Below are 25,205 nucleotides of genomic sequence, written 5' to 3'. Positions count from 1 at the left end.
AAAAAAAAAAAAAAAAAAAAAAAAAAAAAAAAAAAAAGCACATACAATAGGACTGCAGGGGTCCCACAAAGGTCAAGGGGCTATGGGAAGAGTTCCCCAGTGGGGACTTTAGGGAAGAAGTCAAGTCACAGGGGGACATTCTTGAAGGAAGAGTGGCAATTTGCTCCCGCCCCCACATCTCTTGCCTCCCAGTCATTTTAAGGTGAACTGATTTCTTTTGTCATTATGTGTTGCTTCACCAAACGCCTCAAAGCAATGGGGCTGACTAGAGGCTAAAATCTTAAGAACTGAGTGCAAAACAAGCCTTCCCTCTTTAGAAGTTGATTATCTCAAGTATTCTGTTCTAATAGGAGAAAGCTGTATGTTAGGTTATAAGTGGAGAGATCTGAACATTTCCAGAGAAAGAAATGCCCAAACACTCTAACCATGATGGGGGGTGGGGAGGGGTGGGTAGGTGGGTCATGACCTAAAAATGAGCAGCAATAGGCCTACCCACCTAGAAACCCAAGCTGCAAATATGCTACCTGGTAAAAGGAAGAAAAAACCATGCACACAGAAAGCCAACAACATGGAAACCATAACATTTCTAAACAACCTGTCAGACCCAGTGTCAAACGTGGCGACACAAGCATGTGCTCCCAGAACTCGGGGAGGAGGCACAACAGAGCCTGGAGCCAGCTGGGTAACACACTAAGTGTGCAGCAGCAGAGCTAGAAGCCAGCTGGGTAACACACTAAGTGTGCAGCAGCTTGAGCCACTTTGTCTCAAAGGAGTCTTTGAGATACAATTAAAGTAATGATAGCAATTGATGGAAAATCCCAAGTGTCAAACACTTTTATCAATAAAGGTGGAAGAGGGATGAAAACAAATGACAGTTCTTCTTTTCTTTTCTTTTTTTGAAACAGTTCTTTCACATAACCATGGCTGTCCATGAACTCACAAATTTATGGTTCTGGAGTGGTGGGATTAAAAGCAAATGCCACCACACCTGGCCCCAAATTAAATTTCTAAATTAAAAAGTTAAACAATGAACAGCAAGGTAAAAAACAGCAAAACAGAAAAAATCACATGAAAAGAAATAAAGGTAAGAGCAGAAAACTAAAAAGGAAGAAGGGGAAAAGGGAAAATCTGAGTTAAACAACAACAACAACAAACCCTAACAAAGGGCACAGATGATTAACTTACGCAAAAGCAATACACAGAGTGTGAAATGGCAAGAAGAAAACAAATGTAAGTGACAGGTCCCATGTCAGGGCCACAGAGGAGTGCAGCCTTGGCACTGCAGTATGGGCCACAGAAAAAGCCTGTCCTGAGAAAGCACTCACATGTATATACATTGCAAACAATGTATACAAAGTTTGAAAACTTACTAAAGGAAAGTAGTCTTCCAAAATTCACCACATTACCTGAAGAAATATGATAAGATTTCAATGGAAACAGACAGAATGCTTTCAAACTTCTAAAGCCTTGACAGTTCCAATATAGCCTGAAGGTGTTCCAGAACTAAATATGAGGATACTGAAAATGCCCTCTAATTTCTTTTATGAAGATTATTGATTGACACTCCCATTCCGCCCTGTGCAAATACAGCAAAGTAATTAAAAACGGCAACAAAAAGGAAAGTTACAAACCTATGAATATCAAGACAATAAAGTAACAACAAATAGAACCTCAACCAAAGAATATAATTAACACAAGGCAAATGATAATTATTACAGGAATTTAAGGTTGGTTTAATGTTGGAAAATTAAAACAATAACATTATTGTAAATAGTTCTGAGGAGAAAAAAACCACCCACAAAAACCCCACCTTGATAAAATTCAACACCTATTCCTCACAAAGACATTGAAGAATGTCAAGAGTCACTGGCTCCCGTCCTAGCATTATGCTAGGTGAGACCTTAGCCCTAGAGCCAGCATCTCAGTTAACAGGGAAACACTACAACCATTTCTAGCAGAATAAGATTCAGTAAGAGAAAACAACTAGAGGTACAAGCCTTGGGAGAGAGTCTGTGTGTTTTGGTGCACACCGGTAATCCCAGTGCTGGGGAGGCAGAGGCAAGCAGATCCCTGTGAATTCCAGGGTAGTCAGAACTATATGAAACCTTGTCTCAATAACAGACAACAACCCACCCGTCCCCCCCAAAAAAACCCAAACAGACAAAACCCCTAACGGCTGGAGAGATAGCTTAGTGATTAGAAGGACTGGCTGCTCTTCTAGAGGAACCGAGTTTGATTTCCAGCACCCACACAGCAGCTCATCATCATCTGTAACTCTAGTTCCAGGGGAACCTAACATTCTTCTGGCCTCCACAGGTACCAAGCACACATATAGACACACATATAGGCAAAATATCCATAAACACAAAAAATTAAAATCAAGCTGGGCATGGTCACATATGACTTTAATCCAGCACTCAGGAGGGGAGGCAGAGGCAGGTAAATCTGAGGGCAGCTAGAGAAAAAGACACAAATTAGTAAAATGTAGGGGGGGAAAAGGAGATAACACTGTAATCGAAATGAGTGCTGGGATTAAAGACATGGACCCATACTACCAGCACTTGGCTGAAATTCAGAAAATCTTAAGGATACATTCCACTAAATTGGAAAATGCAAATAAATGAATGAATTCCTAGATATATACAACATGCCAAGACTAAAGAAATAATTCAAATAGATCTAAAACCAACCATAAGATTGAAACAGTAGTAAAGTTCCCATTAGAAAGATTCCAGAAATAGATGGATTCATACAGAATTCTATCCAGATTTCAAAGAACTAATGCCAATACTTTTAATTATTCCATAAAATAGAAGAAGAAGGCTTTTTAAACACTTCTGAGTCTAGTTTCACCTTGATACTAGACAAAACAACAATAACAAAAGAAATTTATAAGCCAGGAATGGTGATACACACCTTTAGTTCCAACATAGAGGTAGGTGATCTCTGAGTTTAAGGTCAGCTTGGTCTACAGAGTGAGTTCTAAGACAGCCAGCGTGACACAAACAAACCCTATCTTGAAAATAAACAAACAAAAACCAAGAAACAAAATCAAACAAATCAAAAGAAACAACTGGAGGGGTGTGGCTGGTAATAGCTAGTTGGTAGAGGACTTGCCTCCCAGGTTCAATCCCTAAACTGTAGAAAATGGGAATGGTAGCTCACATCTGTAATCTCAGAATTTAGGAGGTGGAAGCAGGAGGATCAGAAGTGCAAGGTCACCCTAAACTCCACAAAGGAAGTTGGAAGCCTGTCACAAAACAAACAAACAAAACAAAAACAGCAGCAACCTGAGAGACAGAGAGAGAGTGAGAGAGAGTGTGTGTGTGTGTGTGTGTGTGTGTGTGTGTGTGTGTGTAGGAAAAGCACATCTGCCACCCTTGTCTACAGGCATATAACTTCTCCAGTAAACTCCTGTGAAAGACAAGACTTGAACAATGAAGCAATTTACTAAAATAAAAGATGTGAAGTTAGCACACACACATAAAAAAGTTTCATATAATCAACCAGTGAGGCTGCATTGTCTAATAGAAATGAATGTGATTTTTTTTCTTTAAAAAAAGATTTATGTTATGTATGTGAGTACACTGTAGCTGTCTTCAGACACACCAGAAGAGGGCATCAGATCCCATTCCAGATGATTGCGAGCCATCATGTGGTTGCTGGGAATTGAACTTAGGACCTCTGGAAGAGCAGTCAGTGTTAGCATTCTGTCTAAACTCCACCCCACAGTTACCTGGCAACAGACAGGTAGGCCTGACCCACTATAAAAGGGGCTGCTTGTCCCCTCCTCCCTCTCTTCCTCTTGCTTCTCTCTTGCTCTTCCTCTTCTCTTCCCATTTTCTTCCCCCACCCCTCTTCTCCACATGCTCATGGCCATGGCTGGCCTCTACTTCTCTCCCTTTCTCCCCGTCCCTCCCTTCTCCTAATCCTCCTCTCTTAATCCCCCTCCCCATGCCCTGAATAAACTCTATTCTATACTATACTGTCCTGTGGCTGGTCCCTCAGGGGGAAGGGATGCCTTGTTATAGGCCCACTGAGACACCTCCCTTCCCCCATACCTCACCACACTCCTATAGAATATATATCTCTCTGTACCATATGATGTGTTTATAAAAAGATAAAGGGGGAAAGAATATGTTCTATGGGGGTGCTGTGAGGTATGGGGGAAGGAGGTGTCTCAGAAGGCCCATGCTGAGGCATCCCTTATCTCTGAGGGACCAGCCACACTATGGGATAGTATAGAAGAATAGAATTTATTCAGGGCATGGGGAGGGGAGATAAGAGAGTAGTAGAGGCAGAGAAAGGCAGAGAGACAGAGTAGACAAGTAGAGACTGCCATGCCATGAACTCAAGGAGAGAGGGGGTAAGGGAAAAGCAGGAGAGAAGCAAGAGATCAAGGGGGGGGAGGGGCAAGCAGTCCCTTTTATAGGTCTACCTGGCTGTTGCCAGGTAACTGTGGGGAGGAGCATACCTGGCTGTTGCCAGGTAACTGTGGGGAGGAGCATACCTGGCTGTTGCCAGGTAACTNGCTGTTGCCAGGTAACTGTGGGGAGGAGCATACCTGGCTGTTGCCAGGTAACTGTGGGGAGGAGCATACCTGGCTGTTGCCAGGTAACTGTGGGGGTGGAGTTTAGACAAAATGCTAACAGTCAGTGTTCTTAACCACTGAGCCATTTCTCCAGCCCAATAAATATGATTTGAGTAACATATTTTAAGACTTAAAAAAATATATTTAGTAATAATGTAATAAAATATATTAAAATAGTATTATAACATGTAATTAACATAAAATGTATTGTGGTAAAGGATGAAGCTCAGGGATACAGTGCCTTTCTGATATGCATAGGCCTTGGGCTTCAACTCCAGCACTGGAAATTAAATACACTGAGAGACTTTATCCATTTTAAAAGTAAGTTCCAGAATATAGTATACACTTCATAGTGCCTACATCTCAACTCACTGTAAGGTATAAAGAAGAGCATCCAAATACGAAGAACAGCAACTAAGAGATAAGAGAAGCACCTATAAAACCTGTAAATGGGAGACTTAAAAATAACAGTTCAGAGCAGGGAACACAAAAAAGAACACAGAGCCCAGACCCAGACGCAGACCCAGACCCAGGGCATATGAAAACCACTGCAGAAGAGCAGCACTATAGACCACAGGGGCAGGAAGAGCTTCCTCATAAATTTCTCCAGACAATTATGCAAGCATTTGGGAAAAGAGAAAAATAAACCCACACTTCATCTCATACCCCAAAAAAACCCTCAAACATGTTTAAGATCTACATGAGGGGAGGAAGAAGAAACTACACAAACACTAGAGAGAAATTTTGTATTCCTCCCTAACCCTGGTGTCAGAATAAGACTAACAATTATCAAACTCTAAAGGCAGTTTACAATGTAAGACTTACAATGTAAGATTGGTAAAATGACTACATAAAAGTAAACAAGAAAACTTCCAAATGGCTGAAAAACCCAGTAAACCAAGTTCATAGGAAACTTAGGAACCAGGAGAAAATTTTGGCAGCACCAAACAGAGGTGAAAAACTCGTATTCCTAATTTATAAAAATCTCTTAAAAACCAAACAACAAAATTCTAGTTAAGGACAAAAACAAACAAACAAACAAACAGACAAAACAAGAAAAAGGTCTGTGTTGGATATTTTTATATCAGCTTGATATAGGCTAGAGTCACTTTTGGAATAGGGAATCTCACTGAGGAGAAAATGATCTCATCTGACTGGCCTATGGGTAAGCCTGTAGTGCATTTTCTTAATTGCTTATTGTTGTGGGAGGGTCAAGTTCACTGCATGGTGGTGCTACCTTTGGGATGTGGTCTTGGAGACTGTAAGAAAGCAAGTTCAGTAAGCCATGAGGAGTAAGCCAGTAAGCAGCATGCCACCTTTATGTACAAAGCAGGAAGTTCATACTTCTCTGGAGTATAAGACAAAATCCTCTGCAACTACTTCAAGAATGTTCTAGACCTGTGTAAGTCACTATCGGAACAAGTTCTTACTAATCAAGGATGTCTGAGAACACAAGTCATGCACTGGATATCATGGAAACTCACTGTGACACAGACATGGAAACTTACTGATTATAAGATAGGAACAATCAACACAATGGTATTAGAAACAGGTGAACATAACCTCACCCAAAGATGACCCAGGATAGGAGGGATGTTACAGCAGCCACTTTCCTTAGCCTCTCCAGTTCTGTACCTATGTTTTCAACTAACCACAAATCAAATTTTTTTTTAAAAAGTGCACTTTATATGCCTAAAATTATTTCAAAATCGTAATATAGCAGCTACAAGTATTATTATTGGAAAAGTCACAGATGAGCAACATCCCGCCTGCAGGGGCCTGTCGAGAACTCACACACACAGACCACACCAGCTAAGGCTGGGAACAGTTCCCTTGTGATCTTTATTTACCAAGTGAACTGCTGGTTCTGTCTCCTTTCTTCTTTTTATTTTTCTTATTCTTGCCCTTGGGCTGAGGAGAACTGGCCAGAATCAGCCTGCCATTCTGCAGGAGCTGGCTGGGGGAGGGTGGCTCAGGAGTGACAGTGCTCAGCTTCTCCTCTTTGATGTGGCTCAGCTGCTTTTTGTTGTTGTTGTTGCTGTTGGTTTTCCTCTCCTCCCTCTTCTGCTCTGTGAGAAGAGCAAGGTCAACTACTTTAGGTTTCAACTCTGGCTGGGCCCGGGGTTTGAGCTGTACCTCTGTGGTTTTGGGAGGCTCTGTGGGCTTCCTGGCTGGCTCATTGCTGGTCTTGCTGGTTTGCTTTAACTTTTGCTTGCTATTTCCCTCCTTGTGATGATGCATCATGTCCAAGAGAAATGCAAGAGGCTCGTGCTGCTTCCCATTGACTTCCTTAGGTAGCAGAAGCTTGGAGTCTCTGGGGTCCACAGGGTCTGTAGCATCCCCATTGGCTCCAGGCCCTGGCCTGGGCTCTGAGTGGTTCATGTGTCTGGAAGGGGAGTGAGATGAGGTTTCTGGTTCTTCGGTTTGTTCAAATGAGCCATTGTGGATGTTTTCAGAGTTAGAGATAGACTCTGTTGCTGCCTGGAAATTTCTAGCAAGCATGTCCAACTTGGAACAGTCTTTACTTGGCCGATCCTTTTTCTTCTTTTTTGCAGCTCTTAACTTCTGAAGCTCCTGAAGCCGCTGAAATTCCTCCTTGAAATGCTGTTCCTCGTCCTCCTCTTCTTCGTCCTCCTCTTCTTCCCGCTGCTTTTGCTCCTCCTGATGATGCAGATGCTCCCGTGCCCTGGCCTCAGCTTCTAGGCGTGCCTTCTCTTCCAGCTGCCAATAACAAAAGAGAAGATGGCTTTAGACCATGGTAAGAACTCCAAAACTTGACAGAGCTGCTAAGATGGCCCAGCAGGTAAAGGCATTTGCCATCAAGCCTGGTGAGTTGAATTTGATTCCCCAAGAACCACATGGTGAAGAATCATCCCATAAACACTGACCTATGACTTACACACAAATTATGATGGCCTCCCCTCCACACATATATAAATGTAATTTAAAAAATTACTCTAAAAACTTGAGATATCAATCATATATTGAAAAATAAACTTTGAAAGAGGCAGTAACAAAAACTTCAACATATCTACCTGTAATTATTTCACCCAAAAGAACTGTTAAATCTCATCTACCTACCAAGCATATGCTTACTTTACTGGGAACAAGGTGGCTAGCCTCTGACCAAGAAGTAGGTACCAGGAGTAGTCAGACCAGCAGTTGTGCTGTGCGTGCAGCACCCATAGACCGTCTGACCATTTCTCTATATAGATGGCAAGGAATCAGCTTTCTGATTGCATGAGCTCCTGACAGACTTAGCTGTCCAGGTGAGGGCTGAACCTGAAATAAGGACCTGCATAAGTAAGACACAAACAAAATGTGTCCAAAAATTTGAAAGTCCCTTCCCACACTATCAGATAAAAGTCGCAATACATGTTGAACTACACAAGAGCTTTCAGAAATATTCAGTTTCACGTAGCAAAGTAGCCCCGATGCATTTCTGCTTTCCAACCTGATGGAAAGAAGTTTCATCAATGTCATTGTACGAATGATTCTAGACCACAGAGCAGATCCTTCCAGGGCCCCAAACCCAAGCAAATAGATGTCTACTTTTCATGACGTGCTATGAAAAGCCCTGTCAAGTTTCTGGGGAGTGAAAATTGCTCTCAGAAGTTTACACCAAGGAAGCTGCCTAACCTTACCCTTTATAATGTTGATGCTAAGAGCTGTCCTTCAAGTAGATGGGCCTGTGGGTCAGAACAAGAATGTGGGAAGTCTGTCTTGGGAAGAGGCTTGCAGGCACCATGGGCTAGAGCTCTATCTTCTACTAAAGGCCATCTATCAGCTTCTAGACCTCAGAGTCCCATCTACTCTGCATCACAAAATCTCTTCCTTCTGTCTCTTTGGAAGAAAGGTTCCTACAAAAGTAAGTGCTGCTGTCCCACTGGCCAGGCAGAGCAGGCTGCATGAAAGCCTATTACAAACTCAATACTTTGGGAGAAGACAAAGTGGTACAGGTGCTAGTTCAGGCCTTCTGCAACAGACAGGTTCCTAGAGTACCAGGGCAGGCATGTCAAGCAGCCCTAGCTTCGTATCTGTGTGCCCTGGTAGGGAGGGCTGTCACTTACCTTCCTCTGCTTGTGCCTTGCTCGTTTGGCTGCCCGACTACTACTAACTGGCTTGGCCTCAGAGCTGTTTATAAACTGTAACAAATCCTCCACTCTCCGATGGTCAACCACACCCTCCCGTTCTGAGATCTGCTCCATTTTCTTGGGTTGTTCTTCCTTCCTCTTAGTCAGGCGTAAACGAAGTTTTTCCCTCATTTCTGCATAATTTCTACTTGTTGGTGCAGCTGGAGGCTAAGGTAAAAATATAAATAAATTAGGCCTAAAGTTTAACAACTTTGAATATAACAAATTTCAGAATATATCTCTAAAAATACCCATTTTTCAAAAAAATTTACTTAAATATTTAGTATATGCTTAAAACTTAATATATGCCTTCAGGTTGATTATAATAATATATGCTTACATATAATCATTGTGAAAGAAAAATTAAGAAAATAACTTGAGTGACAGGATAAAAAAGCAAAGCCTAATTATTACTATATAACCTAAAAGATGAAATTTATTAACTATCTTCCAATTGGTATACATTTGTGAAAATCTAGCAAAACATATACAAATGGATTTTTAAAGCTGAAAAGCAGTATACATATTTATATGTATATTTTTATTTAGTACAGTGAGTTTATCTTCCCTACCACCAGAGCTGGGGACCAAACCAAGGATTTTACATTGGCCAGGCAAATATTCTATAACTGAGTTAAATCCCTAACGCTGATTATTTTTTGATGTTGATAAATCTTATTCTCTTCAGCAATCTTTATTTTCCTTTTCAGTGTTAAAAGGGGAACAAAAGGAAGAACACCTGGTTCTCATTCCTACTGCCACATCCCTTACTATTAAAAATCACACACATATTTAAGGAAATGGAGACAGAACAAAGCAAATGAAACAAAACACCCATATGCCTTCACTTCTTATTTACCCCTGCTAGGGACCATGGACAGGTTGCATGAGTACAGTTCCTGCTCTGGAGAGTTGCTGAAGCATGTAGTGTAACTGTATCTTTTGTACTCATCCAACAAGAGGGGTCACACTATTCACACAAACTGCATTAGATAAACTATGGTGAGATTTAGGTTATAACCCTACTTCATTGACTATTTACAAATCTCATAAACAAATACAAAGTTGCAGCAGCAACAGGTAGGTGGCTCAGTTCTGTAATCTCAGCACCGAGGAGCACAAAGCATAAGACCAGCCTGGCCACGTAACTAGTTCAAGGTCAGCCTAAAATATGAAGAAAATATCTCAAAAAGCAGAAATAAACCACCGTCAACAACAAAAATACAGTGATAATAGAAAAGCTGTAGTGATGAAATCCTGTCTCTTTAAGTATCCATGGAAGCACCTATAAAGCTCATACATTTAAACAGTTTATTCATAGTCACCCCATTATCCTCTCACTCTCCTTATAACTTCCTCTGCACCCTTTATTCCCAGGAAGTACTGGTCCAATTCTAACAACCCACTAGCGGGCTGGAGAGATGGATCAGCTGTTAATAACACTGACTGTTCTTGAGAGGACCTAGGCTCAATTCCCAGCACTTCTATGGCAGCTCACAATTATTTGTAACTCCAAGATCTGACACCCTCATACAGATATACATAGAAGGTAAAACACCAACGCACATAAAATAAAAATAAATGATTAAAAAACAAAGCAACAGCAACAAAAACAACCCATTAAGGAGATAGCTCAGTGGTTAAGAGCACATTCTACTCTTCGAGAGGACCCAAGTTCAATTTCTAGCACCCAGCTCACAATCATCTGTATCTCCAGTTCCAGGACATCACACATACCCACAATACAGATACTCACACCTACATATAATTCAAAATAACAAAAAATATATCTAACACACAATTCTTGCCAAAGACTTACCAAGTCACACAACTGTCAGGTCATAACACCCTGATATCATGCACTTACCCCGCCATGTCCAAAGAACTCACAGTAGCAGCAGTCACAGTACTTGCCCTCCTTCTGGTTGGTGGAAGTTGAGGTGCTGGAGCTGTGCTCAGAGCAGCTGTCCTCATCTGCACTCTCATCCCCATCATCCTGCTGCGGGTCATAGACCCCATTCTCGCAGCGGTGCCCTTCACAGTCAGGGTCACTGCAAAACCACATACAGCTCATTAGCAAGAAGCTACACTGGAGGCACTAATTATTCCTCATATCCACCCTCTGTTCTGCTCATTTTTCAGACCAAGGCAGCAAAAAGAGCTCATGGCTCTGGAGTCAGAGAATCATGTGCCATCAGTCAAGAATACAATGACTGGGCTCTGGCAGACATGTGTTCAGTAGTCATAGCACACCTACAGTGCCAATGGATGGACACAGGACTCTTCTGACTTCCTTGAGACCACTGGTTCCATAATGGGGATTACAAAGGACATGTTTCTAACAGGCAAGTTCAAAGGTGACAGAAATTATCTTTTATAAAAATCACTGTGTGTGGTATTAGTTTTAGTATGTACATCTTGGAAAATTTCTGCAGATTCTACCCAATGTATAGCAGATACAACTTAAAAAAAAAAAATACAAGCAAGGCACAGCACACCCTTAATGCCACCAGTGGAGATAGTCAGCATCCCTGACCCTGGTCTTGGCAGTCGGGCCATTGTTCTTTCCTCTGAAGAACTAGAGGCTGAGAGTGAGACTGGAGCCTCTCCAACTCCACGGCCTTGGCCTCTGTTGGTGAGGTCTCTTTCTTCTGCACTGGACTTGTTACCTGCCTGGACCCAGAGCACAGTCTGTAGCTATGTTAGTGCAGCATGGCTCCCAACCCTCCGCTCAGGGACCTGGGTTCTGTGGCTCACCTGCAGACACTGGGAGGGGCACTTATGGAGCCATCTGTTGTGGAGGGCGGGGGTGCCACAGGGGTAGGACAGAAGCTCTTGCGTGTATCCACGAACCCAGGGGCTGTGGTTGCAGTTTTGGGAAATGATGGGGCAGCAAGGTTTGGAAGGTGAGGTGTAGAAGCTGGAGAGAGTGCAGAAGGAGACAAGGCTGGGAGGGGGGCTAGGCCTGTGGGGCTGTTCCTTGGAGCAGCAGGTGCTGAATGTCTGTGATCCTCTTTGTTGAGGCCATGAAAAACATCACCTACATGTAGAGATACAAGAAAGAGAGACTGCTATTGGCTGAAGAAAACAAACATTTTTGTTGCTTTTAATTACTTTTTCCCTCACTTTCTTTTATTTGGGGGGAGGTGTTGGGGGGTGTTCAGACCTGGAGAAACTTTGAAGGCCACCCATATGACTGGTCACATTTACTTTGTTTTCTACACACACTAGATCTGGTCCTGCCATCTAGAGTAAGCTGTGCTCTAGCTTGAGCTCTTGAGACTGGAGAGTTTTATAGAAAACCTGTGCTTTTCCACTGTGCACACCAGTGTTCACAGGCCTGGAGTTCTAATCCCAAATGTAATCTGAATCTAAGATCCTAACTTTACCAAGTTCATCACAGCTTCTCAACTAATCCAGCTGCTGCTCTGCTTTTCCTTTCTCAAGGCAGATAATTCTACAGAGGCCAGCTGCCCACAGTGTGGTCATTACCACAGCTGGGCGAACCATTTCAGACTGGAATATCATAAAGTTAAGCTAGATGAAGATTTATGCCCTTTGTTCCATTTGAAATCTGTCAGGATTATGGCTCCAAGCTTCTTCCTGAGGGGTTCACATAGTTACCCCATAATGGATCAGCCTCCATGGAAATGTTGTTTGCCAAACTGATATCCAGTGTTCTTAACATCCCCTGAAGGACTGGCGATGTAGCTCAATGATAGCATGTTTGTGAAGCAAGTGTGAAGATCTGGCTGATGCACTCTAGTGGGTGCATGTGTTCTCGTTCTCCCCCCCCTCCCGCTCCGCCTCTCGCACATGCACAGATGGGGGGTATATCTATTTAGTACTACAGTACAAGCCTTAGAAGCAAGAGGATTGCTATGGTTTGAGGCCAGCCTAGACTTAACATAGAGAGACCCTATCTCATCTACCATTCCCCCCAAACAAAAGAAACATCCCTTTGATGAAATCATGTAGGAGGTGGGCCTGTGGGCGTGCCTATAGAGAATTATTCTGATTATTTTATTTACTGTGAGGGAACAGCTTTCTGGATGGTGAGCCTGGACTGTATCCTCTGAAGACACTGAACTGAGCTTCTGCATGCACTCACCACTAGCTCTTTGCTTCCTGTTTATGGATGCAATGGGACCAGCTGCTCCACTCATTTCCCTGGCAGAATGGATAGAACCTCTTCTTTCTTAGGTTGCTTTTTCAGGGTATTTTGTCACAACAAGAGGAAAAGTAACAAAAATAGTCCCTGATTAGGCTGACTTATATCAGCCAATAGACTGCTGATTGAAGCACAGTAACTGTTTCTCTACTCAATCTATGCTTCTGTAAAGAGGAGTTTGTCAATGGTAGGAGCCTCTGAACATTTTCAGGGATTCCTCCCAGAAAGGAGAACAATCATGATTCTTTCTGATGTTCAAATTGCCTCAACTTTGGTTGATGAGGTACCAACTGGCTTCCATGTCCTGAGGCATTTGTCCCAAGTCTCTATAAACATTTCCTTGCTTTGAGGTCCCTTCTAATTATCAATAAGTAATTAGTGTTAAGAGTTAGCAGGCTAGTCTTATTGACTTGCACAGATTCTCTTTTGCTTAGCAGTAGCTATGCCCAGAAAGCAATGATCTGTGCCTAGCACAGAAGACAGGTTTGGACACAAGACATAGACAGAGCTCAGCAACTCTAACCAAGGGTATTTATTTTGATGGCAACTGAAATTCCAACTAGAATCCACAGGGTGTGCTCCTGAGTCCAAGCACCTTTGAGGGGTTTGTTCCATTTCCATCTCTAAAAAGGCTGAAGAGTAGCAACATGGGTGGTGTTACACGTGAGAGCTGTAAGGCTCAGGGTTCTTACCTATGGAAGGCGGTCTTCTGGACGATACCTTGAACTGACTGCTGCTAGACTGCACTGTGGTGGCTGTGCATGACACAGAGGATGTGGCCGAGGAGGTGGCCATGGCAACTGTATTTGCCATGGCAACTTCATTTGCTTCCATAAAAGCATCTTGGAAGTTATACAAACACTTCTTTTTTGCAGCATTTTTCTTTTCTTTGATATCTGAAACTGCAGGAGCCTCATTGCTGGGTGGAGGTGGAAGGGCTTCAGGTCTTGTTTCTGAGAGCACTGGCCCCAATATATCATTTCCTTTGGAGAAGAATGGGAAAATTAAAGCTTCTAAGAGAAACAGCACTTAGCAATACCCACTAAAGAACATGCTAACACTGGGGCTGCTACTAAAACCAGAACTCCTGTGGGATGATGCTTTTATTCTATAGAAGGTTTATTGAGCACCTATTATGTGCCAATTCCTGTGCTAGGTGCTTTTCAGTATCACTGAATGCCTTGAAACCCATTCTTGAAGTTGGAAATACTATTCCCATCCTAAAGATGAAGAAACTGAGGCTCAGAAAGGCTAAGCAACTTGTCTAAGGTCACACAGCTAGAAATCCCTTCAAGCATAGATCAGGAATATCAGGACTAGCTTTGTTCTGAGCATATTCAAGGTTGGGCTGCAGTGACTGATCAAGGGCTCTGGCCATTTAAAGACAGTGAGGTGTGGGTAACAGCTCTTCCCAGATGCCTCTGGATCTAAGATTGAAGTAACAGCTGAACCTCGACAACTGAGGCAACTGGGGAGAAGGTGCTTGTTAGAGGGGAGAGAACCCTTTAGGGTCAATATAGAAATCAGCAAATAGGAACCTGAGTCACAGCATTCAGGTGGATGTGTGAATATCTCTCTGCCTCCAAGCACTGAGCTGAGGTTTGGTAGTCACCATTATTTGAGAACTACAGGCCAGACACAGACCCTGGAGACTAGATCCTCTGTGGCTGGGCAGTACCATGTGGCTCACTGTGCTGGCAGATAGCATGGAGACAGTGTTAGCTCTGTTAATCAATGCAGCAGACCCATCAGAACAGATGTGGAAGGGTGGGTAGGATGCCAGGCCCCAGGGCCTCCCACTGGGTAATGTAAGGATGACCATCTTACTTGGTTCAGGATATTTAAAACCTTAAGAAAGTTTTAATGAATTCCTTACCAGAAATTGTATCTGGCAAGAAAGTGCCAGGGTTCCAGTTCTTATCATTCATCATTTCTGATTCCCAAAGACTTATAAATTTAGAACTATTCCAGTCTGGAGTGTTCCCAAAACAGCTCGGGTAAATATGGTCTTGAAGAGATGCATTGAATGCCTGAGGCTTATTTGTGTGACTCTGAACAGGTGCTGGCGGTAAAGCCTACAAAAAAAAAGTTCTAATCACATATCAAAATTAATATTCTGTATACCTGTGTAGTTCAACTACAGACAGACAAACTGTGATGAAACCTTGAGGGGTATGCTTCCCACAAGCTGATGGCCATGGGGAGCACATCTCACAAATGCTGGAGTGGAGGTTTACTTAAGAAGGCTACACATGTAGGTCAACCTTTAACCAAAAGTTCCTGATGCCTACAGACAACTCAGCCAATTCTAACATTCCTGTCTAGTCACTCTTTAATGTAGTTCATACATGCAAGAGCTGTTCTGTGGCTTGGTTTCCTTGGAGACTGTACTGATCAACACTGTCAAATCAGTTAGAAGTACTGATAACAATGAGAGTAAGGCCTTTAACCCTCAACTCTTAAGATCTGTGCAAAGAACAACATAGATCTGAAGAGCTAGGAAGATTTTGGTTGTGCTCTGAAACTGGGGTGCTGAGTTGCTCCTGTTTCCAGGGAGTAAGTCATTCCAATCTCATCAGCAAACTGGCCTGGGCCCTGAGAAAGGTCCTGAGAGGCCAGGGAAAGGGAGTGGGATACAATCAGTGGGCCAGTCAGCAATGCACATTTACTGAGTGCCAAGTTGCTGGCAGCTCCCTGCACTCACCTGGGTTCCCTAGATCCCTCCCTGCTTGAAACCTAATGAAGTCCTGGAAGGGCTGTGTCATCCACACAGCTGCACTGCCATGCTGGCCTCTATATTGAGATTTGGCCCTCATACCAACCAGTTCTTTCCTCACAGCAGCAGCCCAAGTGATCTGATCTTTACTTAGAATGCTGAGAAAGCTTTCTGCTACTTTTCAGTTAAAAATCGAAGTCTTCCCATGCCCCATGACATCCTAGGGAAATAACGACCACCTCTTCCTGCTCAGCAAGCTTAGGCATACAGATCTTCTTTCTGGTTTCCACCTTTCCACCCTCTTTTCCTTTCTCACTTGCTCACCTGTGTCTAAGCTCTGGAACCTCTTCTTGTACACCTATTCCCAAGCCTCAGCCAAGACAATACTGTCCCAGAAAAGCTGACACTGTGTTGCTCTGGATCCAACCCAGTAACAAGGTGAGCCCCCCCACTTAACACCTTGGGGGCTAGCGTCTTCCTTCACCTGCCATAGCAGAATGCAGGATTGACTTGTAGCCTGGTACTCTGATGTCTGACTTCTCCTAAATCAAAGTCACTTCTTAAGAAAACGGGGCATTAAGATCATGACCTGGCTGGTCATGGTGGTAACGTGCTTTTCATCCCAGAACTTGTGAAGCAGAGGTAGGCAGATCTCTGAGTTCGAGGCCAGCCTGGTCTACAGAGTGAGTTTCAGAATAGCCAAGACTATATACAGAAACCCTGTCTTGAAAAACAAAAACAAAAACAAAACAAACAAAAAACCCCCCAAAATAAAAATCTTGGCCCTGTACCCCAGCTCTGGACAATGTTGTGTAGAATCAAGTGTTACTGAAATGAGTGTAGTATGCCCTGGGTGAGCTATAGACCTGGCATTAGAAGAATGCCTGGTGATCCCACTCTTTGTGATGCATAAATTATCTGTGGATTCTGTAGATTCAAGTATGAGGACTTCAAGGGAATTTCCAATTGCACCAAGGGATGGTCAGATGGAGGAAGGAGGAGGACAGAGAAGAGATGGGGGATGACCCATTAGATGTAAACAGTAGAGGCTACACCAGAGGCAACTGTGTGGTTATTATCCTGAAGAGGCAAGGAAGCCATTAAGGGCGTAGTCAGGAGAAGACAGTCCGGTCAGTTTAAGAGAAAGGTGGGCTGTGACAGCACAGTGATGATCAGCAAGACAAGGATGCACTGCTGGTTAGGTGCTGAGAACAGATGATATAATGGGGGGCGGGGGGGGTGAGAAAAGGAGAGAGCTGTGTGTGAACCTAGAAGTCATCCCTGGCTCCACTGGGAGAGCATAGTCCATGAGAGCTAAACAGAAACTAGAAATAAATCCCAGCCTCCCTTTTAAAGTAGCTGTGTGACCTCAGGCATATCACTCAATCTTTTGTGCTTTAGTTTTCTCATCTGAAATCTGGAAATAGCTACCCCAGAAGTTTTGGTAAGTGAATACACTGCCTGGCCTGCAAGAAGCATTTGGCAAGGGCAAAGATGGATTCCTAGTACTAAGACTATGCCAAATCCCACCAGCTAGGCCCATTCTAACATTCAAAGAGCTGGACAGCGACTCCACCCAGTCCACTGGCAAAACACACAACACCCTCTACCCTGGAGGGCTCCGGGAGACAGAAGGGGAGACAGGAGACAAGCAGAACAAATGCTTGGGGTCCAAAAGTGTTCTAGACAGAGGTAACAGGTTTGGATGGTCTAAAAAAGCTGTTTTGGCATGGGAGCCCAAGGGAGCAAAAAGCAAGGAAAATAATGAAACTACATTTTAATAGATAGACACTTGGTTCCACAAAGTAATAAAAAGCTCAGAAGGACTTTGTTGAGATTTGCTGATAAGAACAGGTAATTTAGGAACCTCTGGTTAAGGGACAGAAATACCTGCCAGTGTACCTCAGTCTGTTTGCTAGTCCAGCATGTGGGGTGAGATCTGAGCAGAAGCACCTCTGGGGATCTGAACTACTTAAGAGCTGCCTGAGATTCTCCTTGGACACAGCTGTGCACTGTCTGGCTTCCCCTTTGGTTCCTCACCTTTACCACATTCATGTCTAGACCCTTGTTCATTCTTTCCAGTGCCCTCTACTTTTGTGCTCCATTCAGATCTGTTCTCCCAAGTTACTTTCCTACCCTATGTCTACCCACAAGTTACCTGAGGCATGACAAGGTGTCCCTTCTGTTGTGGTTCAGGGGACGGAACCAAGAGCCTTGTGCATACCAGGCAAGTGTTTTACCACTGAGCCACACCACCAGGCTTGCCATAACATTTGGTACTTTATTCTGATGATGTTTTTGCCTTCTCTTTTAAAAACAGTAACCAGGATAAACTGACCTGGGTATTCCTAAAATGCAGCACAGGGCCTGACACATACTTGGTGCTCAATAAATGATTGCTGAAACCAGTTTAGTTCCGAAGACTAAGGGGTCCAACGGCCATGCTTTTACACAGTTTACTTACATGCTTCTTCAGAAGCCCACCTACACAAATAGGAGGCCCAGTTGCAGAGACAGAAGGCAAAAGTGAGGGAACAGACGACAAAAAAAATTGCTTTTCAATGATTTTGTGCATGATACCTGATAACCTTAATAGCGTAATGTGTCCCTTCTGAAAAAAACCTCAGCTGTCTGCTAAGTGGACCATTGTGGGCTATGTTTTGTAAGTGCATCAGTGATTAACCAACATAGTCAGACCCTTCCCACAAATTCACAAAGCTTCAATTAACAGTAATTTTGAATTGTTTTCCACTTTATGGCAAAAAGTAATTCGTAAGAAAGAAAATTCTTGAAGTAAAAACTCTGATGAGAATCCAAACAAAATCACCTTCATAAAGCTGCATCCCTTTGGAGTGGATGATCCAGTCGTCTCTACCCACACTAGCTCAGATACCAAGACTGAGAAGGTGGCAAGCCAAAACCAACAGATATAGAACCATTAACTGAAAAAACTTCCACCGTACAGTCAGACCAACAGAATTCCAGCCAATGACAAAGTTAACACAAATATTTCTTAGTTTGGCATTTCTGAGTTTTTTTAATACCTCCTAGCGATGGTAAAGAGGCAATAAGACCTTAGTACTGGCATCACTACTCTGAGACGAGGGAAAACAAGCACTACCCCTAACATGAAACACACAGAGGTCATAACAAACCCCCTATCATGTGCCAGTCTCCACACTGCATCTCCCCACAACGCCTAATCTAAACTGGAAAGAAAACAATTAAAACAGGTCTCTCAGAAACTATGCATACATGGAAATATCAGAGTTAAGTATATTTAGGATACTGCAAGAAAATCCCACATACTTAGAACTGTGCATTCAGCAAATCAATCCCTCAAAAGTGAAGGAGAGCTGGGCAGTGGTGGTGCACACCTTTAATCCCAGGAGTCCCGCAGACAGAGGCATCCAGATCTCTGAGATCAAGGCCAGCCAAGTCTACAGTGAGTTCCAGCATAGTCAGGGCTACCCAGAGAAACCCTGTCTTGAAAAACAAAAAAAAAAAAAGTAAAGGAGAAATAAAAAGTTCAAAAGCCTAAGAAACTCACCTGTGATAGACTGGCCCTGTCTGAAATTAAATGACTCTCTTCAGGCAGAAAGAAAAGTATATAGGTCAGATGGTTGGGTCCACAGACAGAAAGATCATAAATAAATGCAACATAAAATAGTTTCTCATATTCCTAACTCATGTGAAGGTGACTGTTTGGGAGGTCATCTCAGGTACCAAATGCTATGTGAAAAGGTGCAGAACGGAGAAGGCATTTTCTAGAAGCCACTTGAGCCATGTGTAGAGGGCCTGACAGTTCGATCTCAAAGGGAATTTGGTTATTGTGCACTGTGAACCCAGGGCAACTCCAAGAGGGTTAAAATATAAGTATTATTGATAAATCATAATGTATTGAAAAAGTATAAAATACAGTTAAACAGAGGCCTTTGAAGATGAATATAAAACAACTACAAGTTGATAATAATCTAAATATATTCAAAAATCATTCCTATCAATATTATGTTTCATAAAAATAGAAAAAAGATGGGTGATATGAAAATATCAATAAAAATAGAAGCACAAGGTATAAGAAACTCAACTACACTTATCTAAAATATCCACTCCTAAAGATTTACTTCTATGTCTTTTGATTATGTGTTGGGGAGAGAGAAAGAGTGTGCATAGGAGCACAGAAGCCAGGCTACCTCTGAAGCTGAAGTTGCAGGATGTAAGCTACCCCATGTTAAGTGCTGTGAACTGAATTTAGGTCCTTTGGAAAAGCAGCACATGCTCGTATCCCTGAGCCATTGGTCCAACCAGGGCTTCTACTTTAAATACTCTGTAAGCTGAAGGTGAAGAGATAGGTCTGTCACGATGGCTCAGCAGATAAAGGTAGTTGCTCATTAACCGTGTAAGCTAACTTTTGATTGCTGGGACCCATATGGCAAAAGCAGAGGATGGGCTCCATTAATTTCTCCTGACGTCCACACGTGTGCCACGATGCTACTGCCTTACCCACCCAGTGAATAAGTGTTAAAGAAAAACGATTCAAAGAGTAAAAAAACAATGAAAGAAAAAAAGGTATGCGATGCACAGAAAGCACGAGTAAAGGAGGTAGTTTACATTAAGCAGCAACACATGCTTTTATTACTAACAACAAAAAAGCTAGGCATGTTTGAAAGACATAAGGAAGATTTTGAGTTTGTGACATATCCAGGCAATAAAGACTTTTGTCCAAATAATAATCATAATAATAATTAGGATTATAAGAAATGACATAGAAAATAAATTGAATCAAAAGATCATGGACTAGCGAGATATCCCAGTGGGTGTGAGCACTTTTCCTTTTGGGCAAAAGGTATGTGTCTGATTCCCACCACCAATATCGGGCAACTGTTTTTAACTTGAGTGCCAGGAGATCCAATACCGTTTTAAGTTTGTATACATGCACACCTGCCATCAAAAGCAAGAAAAGGCCACTGCCTTTTCTAGTCTGGAGTTTCAAGCATTTGTGAGCTACATAACATGGGCACTGTGAACCAAACTCGGGTCTTCTGGGAAAAGCAACCAGAATGTTCTCACAAAGAGAAACAGAGTAAGTGATTGTTCTTTGTAAAGACCAACAAAATTGAGAAACTTTTACTAAGATAGACTCAAACAAACAAACAAACCCAAACCAACCAACCAAAAAAAAATCCAAGACTCAAATTACCCAACTCATAAATGTTAATGGAAACAGTTACTGACAGAACTTTAGGTGGAGAAGGCCCAGGGCTAGACTCAAGTGGAAGTGCTACTTAGCATGCAGCATTAGGCCCCAGGGAGTTGAGAGGTACATTTCTACCAATTCTATTCAATATAGTATTAGTAACCAGTGCCAGGGTACTTAGGTGGGTGAAAGGAAGAAAGAAATTGTTTAGATTATACAATTTTATAGGAAAACCTTAAAAATTTCAGATGTAAGCAAAACCAAAAATAGTTAGAGCTTATAATAAGTGAATTTAGCCCCACACCAAGATAGGTTAACATTAAAAAAAGAAAATAAATTACAATTTTATGTACCAAAAACAATCAGAAAATAACACAAAAAGAATAGAATATTTATGAATTAACAAAAGAAGTGGGACAACAAGAAAACAAACAAAAAGTGACTATCAAAGACTACTGCCAACATATTACATTTCCATGTTTTCTGCCACAATAGCAATGATTTTTTTTTTCAAAGCAGAAAAAAAACATCTTAAACTCACACAGAATATTAAAGAGTCCTTAACGGTGATAGTTTGAATCAGAATGGCCCCCAGCCTTGCACCTTGCCAGGGGAGCAGAGCAGAACTGACCCTGGTTGGGGGGTTTCTGGTGAATCAGCCCCTAGAGAACTGGTCCCTGCATCTCACCTCGGCAGCATGATAGAGCTGGCCCTGATGGCATAGGCACGGGTAAGTCCATCCCAAGGGCGTGAGAGTAGAAAAGCTGGCTCTGTCCCTTGCCAGCTGCAGCACTGGATATATTAATCAGGACAGTGCTGGAGAACTCACTCTGCTAGTATGGGTAAGGGAGAACTGGTGAGCCGACTAGCTGAGCTACCACCCAGACCCAGCTTCAGGGCTTTGAGATGGCCCACCCCAGCATCTACTCCATCTGTCAACTGCTAAGTGAGTGAAGGGGCTAGTCCTACAGATCCAAAGCTACAGGATTTCCATGACACAGGGCAACAGGATATCTGAGAGGAGTCCCAGAGAACACTGCAAATAAAGAAGAATGGGCAAAAGGGTATACGATGGGATACACTGTGGCACTACAGCTTCCACAATGACACCCAAAGCCTGTAGTAACCCTGGGCTTTTCTACTCACTCCCCAGTTCCCAAATAACAACTTGGAGGCCTATTTATGTACAGTGCCTTCTGGTCTTAAACAAGGGCTTGTAACTAGCTTGTAAATTATATAACCTGTTTATTCTGTGTCTGCCACATGGCTAGTTACCTCTCCTCAGTTTCATACATCCAACTTCCGTGGGGTTCAAGGGGAATCTCCCACCTCTGACTATCTCCCAGAGTTCCAGTCTCTTTATCAGAACTCCCGTCTGCTATTTCCTGCCTTTTGGTAATAGGCCACCAGCGTTTTATTGACAGGTGATGCTTCTTCACAGTACACAAGGGATTATCTCTACAGCCTGTTATTTTCTTTATTTTGACAGTGGCCATCTCATAGCTGTGAGGTGACATAACACTGGCTGAGCAGGCTGTGTGGAGTTACATGCCCTTGCCCTCCTTCCTCCTTCCTGTGCTCCTGTCCTGCTTGTCTGCTTTGATTGCCAGTGCCACAGACTTATGACTGGAGCTTTGCAATGCATTTTATACAAGTGTACAGTTTTGTTTTGATTATTGTCTTAGTTACTGCTCCACTGCTGTGAAGAGACACCATGACCAAGTCAAGTATTTAAGTGGGGACTTGCTTAGAATTTATTGGCAGTCTATTATCAGGCAGGTAATATGGCAACACACATAGCACTGGAGCATTTGCTGAGAGCTAAATCCTAATCCAAAGTCAGAGTCAGAGAGACACTTGCTTTTAAAGCCCTGAAACCCACCCCTAGTGACACACTTCATTTCAACAAGGCCACACCTTCTTTTTAAATACTATTACTCCTTGGGGAATAAAAGAGACTGGAACTCTGGGAGATAGTCAGAGGTGGGAGACTCCCCTTGAACCCCGAGAAAGTTGGATGTATGAAACTGAGGTATGTGGCAGACACAGAATAAAAAGGTTGCATAAGTTACACGCTAGTTGGGGAATAAGCCCTTGTTTAAGACCAGAAGGCACTGTACATAAATAGGCCTCCAAGTTGTTATTTGGGAACTGGGGAGTGGGTGGAAAAGCCCAAGATTACAACACAGGTGTTGGTAAAGATGTGGAGAAAGAATTCTTTTTTTTTTTTTTTAAAGATTTATTTATTTATTATATGTAAAGTACACTGTAGCTGTCTTCAGACATTCCAGAAGAGGGCGCCAGATCTCGTTGCGGATGGTTGTGAGCCACCATGTGGTTGCTGGGATTTGAACTCTGGACCTTCGGAAGAGCAGTCGGGTGCTCTTACCCACTGAGCCATCTCACCAGCCCGAGAAAGAATTCTTGTGCACAATAGATAGGTAAGCCTGCAAAGTGGCACAGTCTAGGTGGAGAAGAGTATGGAAGTATACGTATAATACGACCCAACTATTATAGTATAGTCTCACCAAGAATCAAAAGCAGAGTCTTAAAGAAAGACTTGTTCATCCATCCATGTTCAGAAATATTTGTTCCAATAGTCAAAAAGTAGAAACAAGCCTAGACATGTAAAAGTACAACAAACCAAAACAATATCAGAACAAGTAAAAAAAATAAATAAATAAATAAAAAATAAAACAAGAGCACACATGAACCTAACAATGAAATATACAAGTATGTGAAGCAAAAACAGAGGACTGCAAAGAGAAATAAAAGAATTTTCTACCATAGTTGGAGTCTCCAATTCCTTCTATTAAAAATGGATGATTCGAGCAGGCAAAGGTGAGGAAATGAACGCCTGCAAATGGATACAGTTCCTTCCTTCTACAGATTATTCAACGCAGAATACTCAGTCTTCTCTAGTTCATAGGGAAGAGTCACCTCTTAGTTTTTTGACATGGGGTCTCTCTTGTAATCCTGCCTCTCCTACAGCTCACAGAGGTCCTCCTGCATCTGCAGGGATGAAAGGTATGGGCCACCATACCCTGCAAACATTCACTTCTGGGCCATAAACACTCTTATAAATTCAAGAGTAGCAAGCAGGCCTGAAAGGTGTAATTCAGTGACTAGCACTCTATACTACAATGCTATTTCATTCATTTGTTTTTGTGGTGCTGGCAATTGACCTGGGAACTTGTGCAGATAAGACAAAAGCCCTATATTTTATTTTCCTTTTATAGTTCACTGCAATATTTTTCTTGTAGCTTCTTTAAACTTTTACATAGTCCGTATCTATCCTTAACAAATAAATATATCATTGGTACAGAATCTAAATTTCCTTAAAGTTAAGGAAATTAAATCTTTATAGTATTTACACTAAACATTTAATGCATGAAATATTTAGCCACAATGGCCAGAGTGTAATTTAAAACAAAAATAACAACCATGACATTAAATAGTACAAGCAACAATTAAGACTTCACCACAGCAAAATCTAAACAAAGCAGCAAAAGACAAAGACATGGGCTGGCCCAGAGTCCTCAGTGTGAATGGTTAGCATAGGACCTACCCTTTGATTCTTGGTTATGCTGAAACACCACACTTCCTGAGAAACCTCCAGGGGAACTGAAGACAAACTTGTGCCATTCCAAAACAGCTCATCCTGTTTCTAGAGGGCCCTTCTACTATTACTCTGTGGGGCTGTTAGCATACTGTGCATTTAAACAGTAATAGCCATTACAATCACGTAAGTCTGCTTAACTCAAATGATATAAACCAATTCCATAAGGTACCATAAGATAAAATACAAGCTTGATTAAAGAAATCAGTATTTTCACACCAGATATACATGAAGTATTTCATCAACTGCACGTACTTCCCCTTCCATACTGTGGATCAGAGTATCCTGAATGCCAGAAAGAACTCTACCACTGAGATATAGCCACAGCCCTATTAACAGCATTTTATTTTAAACAATAAAAAGGCCTGCAATAGATGTATTTTAAATGGATCAGTGTGTGGCTGAAGAAACAGCTCAGTGGTTAGGAGCACTGGCTGTTCTTAAAGAGAACCTGGATTTGGGTCCTAGCACCCCAACACAGCAGCTCCCAGCTGCTTGCAATCCCAGTTCCTGAGGATCCAACACTACCTCTTCTAGCCTCTGCAGGCACCATTGCACACTTGAGATTCACAGATATGCACGCAATCAAGACGATCACACAAAAAAGAAAACAAATTTTTAAAAAAATGGATCAATATTGGATATTAGTCCCTTATCTGATTTAGGATAGGTGAAGATCCTTTCAGCTTCTAAACGCTGACACCATTGCATACACTAGCAAGATTTTGCTGAAAGGACCCAAATATAGCTGTCTCTTGTGAGACGATGCCGGGGCCTA

At 42.4% G+C, this 25,205-nt stretch overlaps 1 protein-coding gene across 5 annotated transcripts in view; it reads right to left on the bottom strand.

Annotated features, from left to right (window-relative positions):
- The window catches only part of Fam193a (family with sequence similarity 193 member A), a 125,449-nt gene that overhangs the window by 12,545 nt on the left and 87,699 nt on the right, over positions 1 to 25,205 (bottom strand). For all 5 annotated transcript variants that reach the window (XM_021162177.1, XM_029477880.1, XM_029477881.1 and 2 more), the window contains 6 exons: positions 14,772 to 14,970; positions 13,588 to 13,878; positions 11,482 to 11,764; positions 10,592 to 10,775; positions 8,662 to 8,892; positions 6,442 to 7,312 (listed from right to left, as the gene is read on the bottom strand). In XM_021162177.1, coding sequence (XP_021017836.1) covers positions 6,442 to 7,312; positions 8,662 to 8,892; positions 10,592 to 10,775; positions 11,482 to 11,764; positions 13,588 to 13,878; positions 14,772 to 14,970 — 2,059 coding nt within the window. The remainder of the gene's footprint in view (positions 1 to 6,441; positions 7,313 to 8,661; positions 8,893 to 10,591; positions 10,776 to 11,481; positions 11,765 to 13,587; positions 13,879 to 14,771; positions 14,971 to 25,205) is intronic.

The sequence above is a fragment of the Mus caroli genome, chromosome 5, assembly GCF_900094665.2.
Source record: "Mus caroli chromosome 5, CAROLI_EIJ_v1.1, whole genome shotgun sequence".
NCBI lineage: Eukaryota > Metazoa > Chordata > Mammalia > Rodentia > Muridae > Mus > Mus caroli.
Note: the sequence above shows the minus strand (reverse complement) of the source record. Positions and strands in the feature narration are given on the sequence as shown.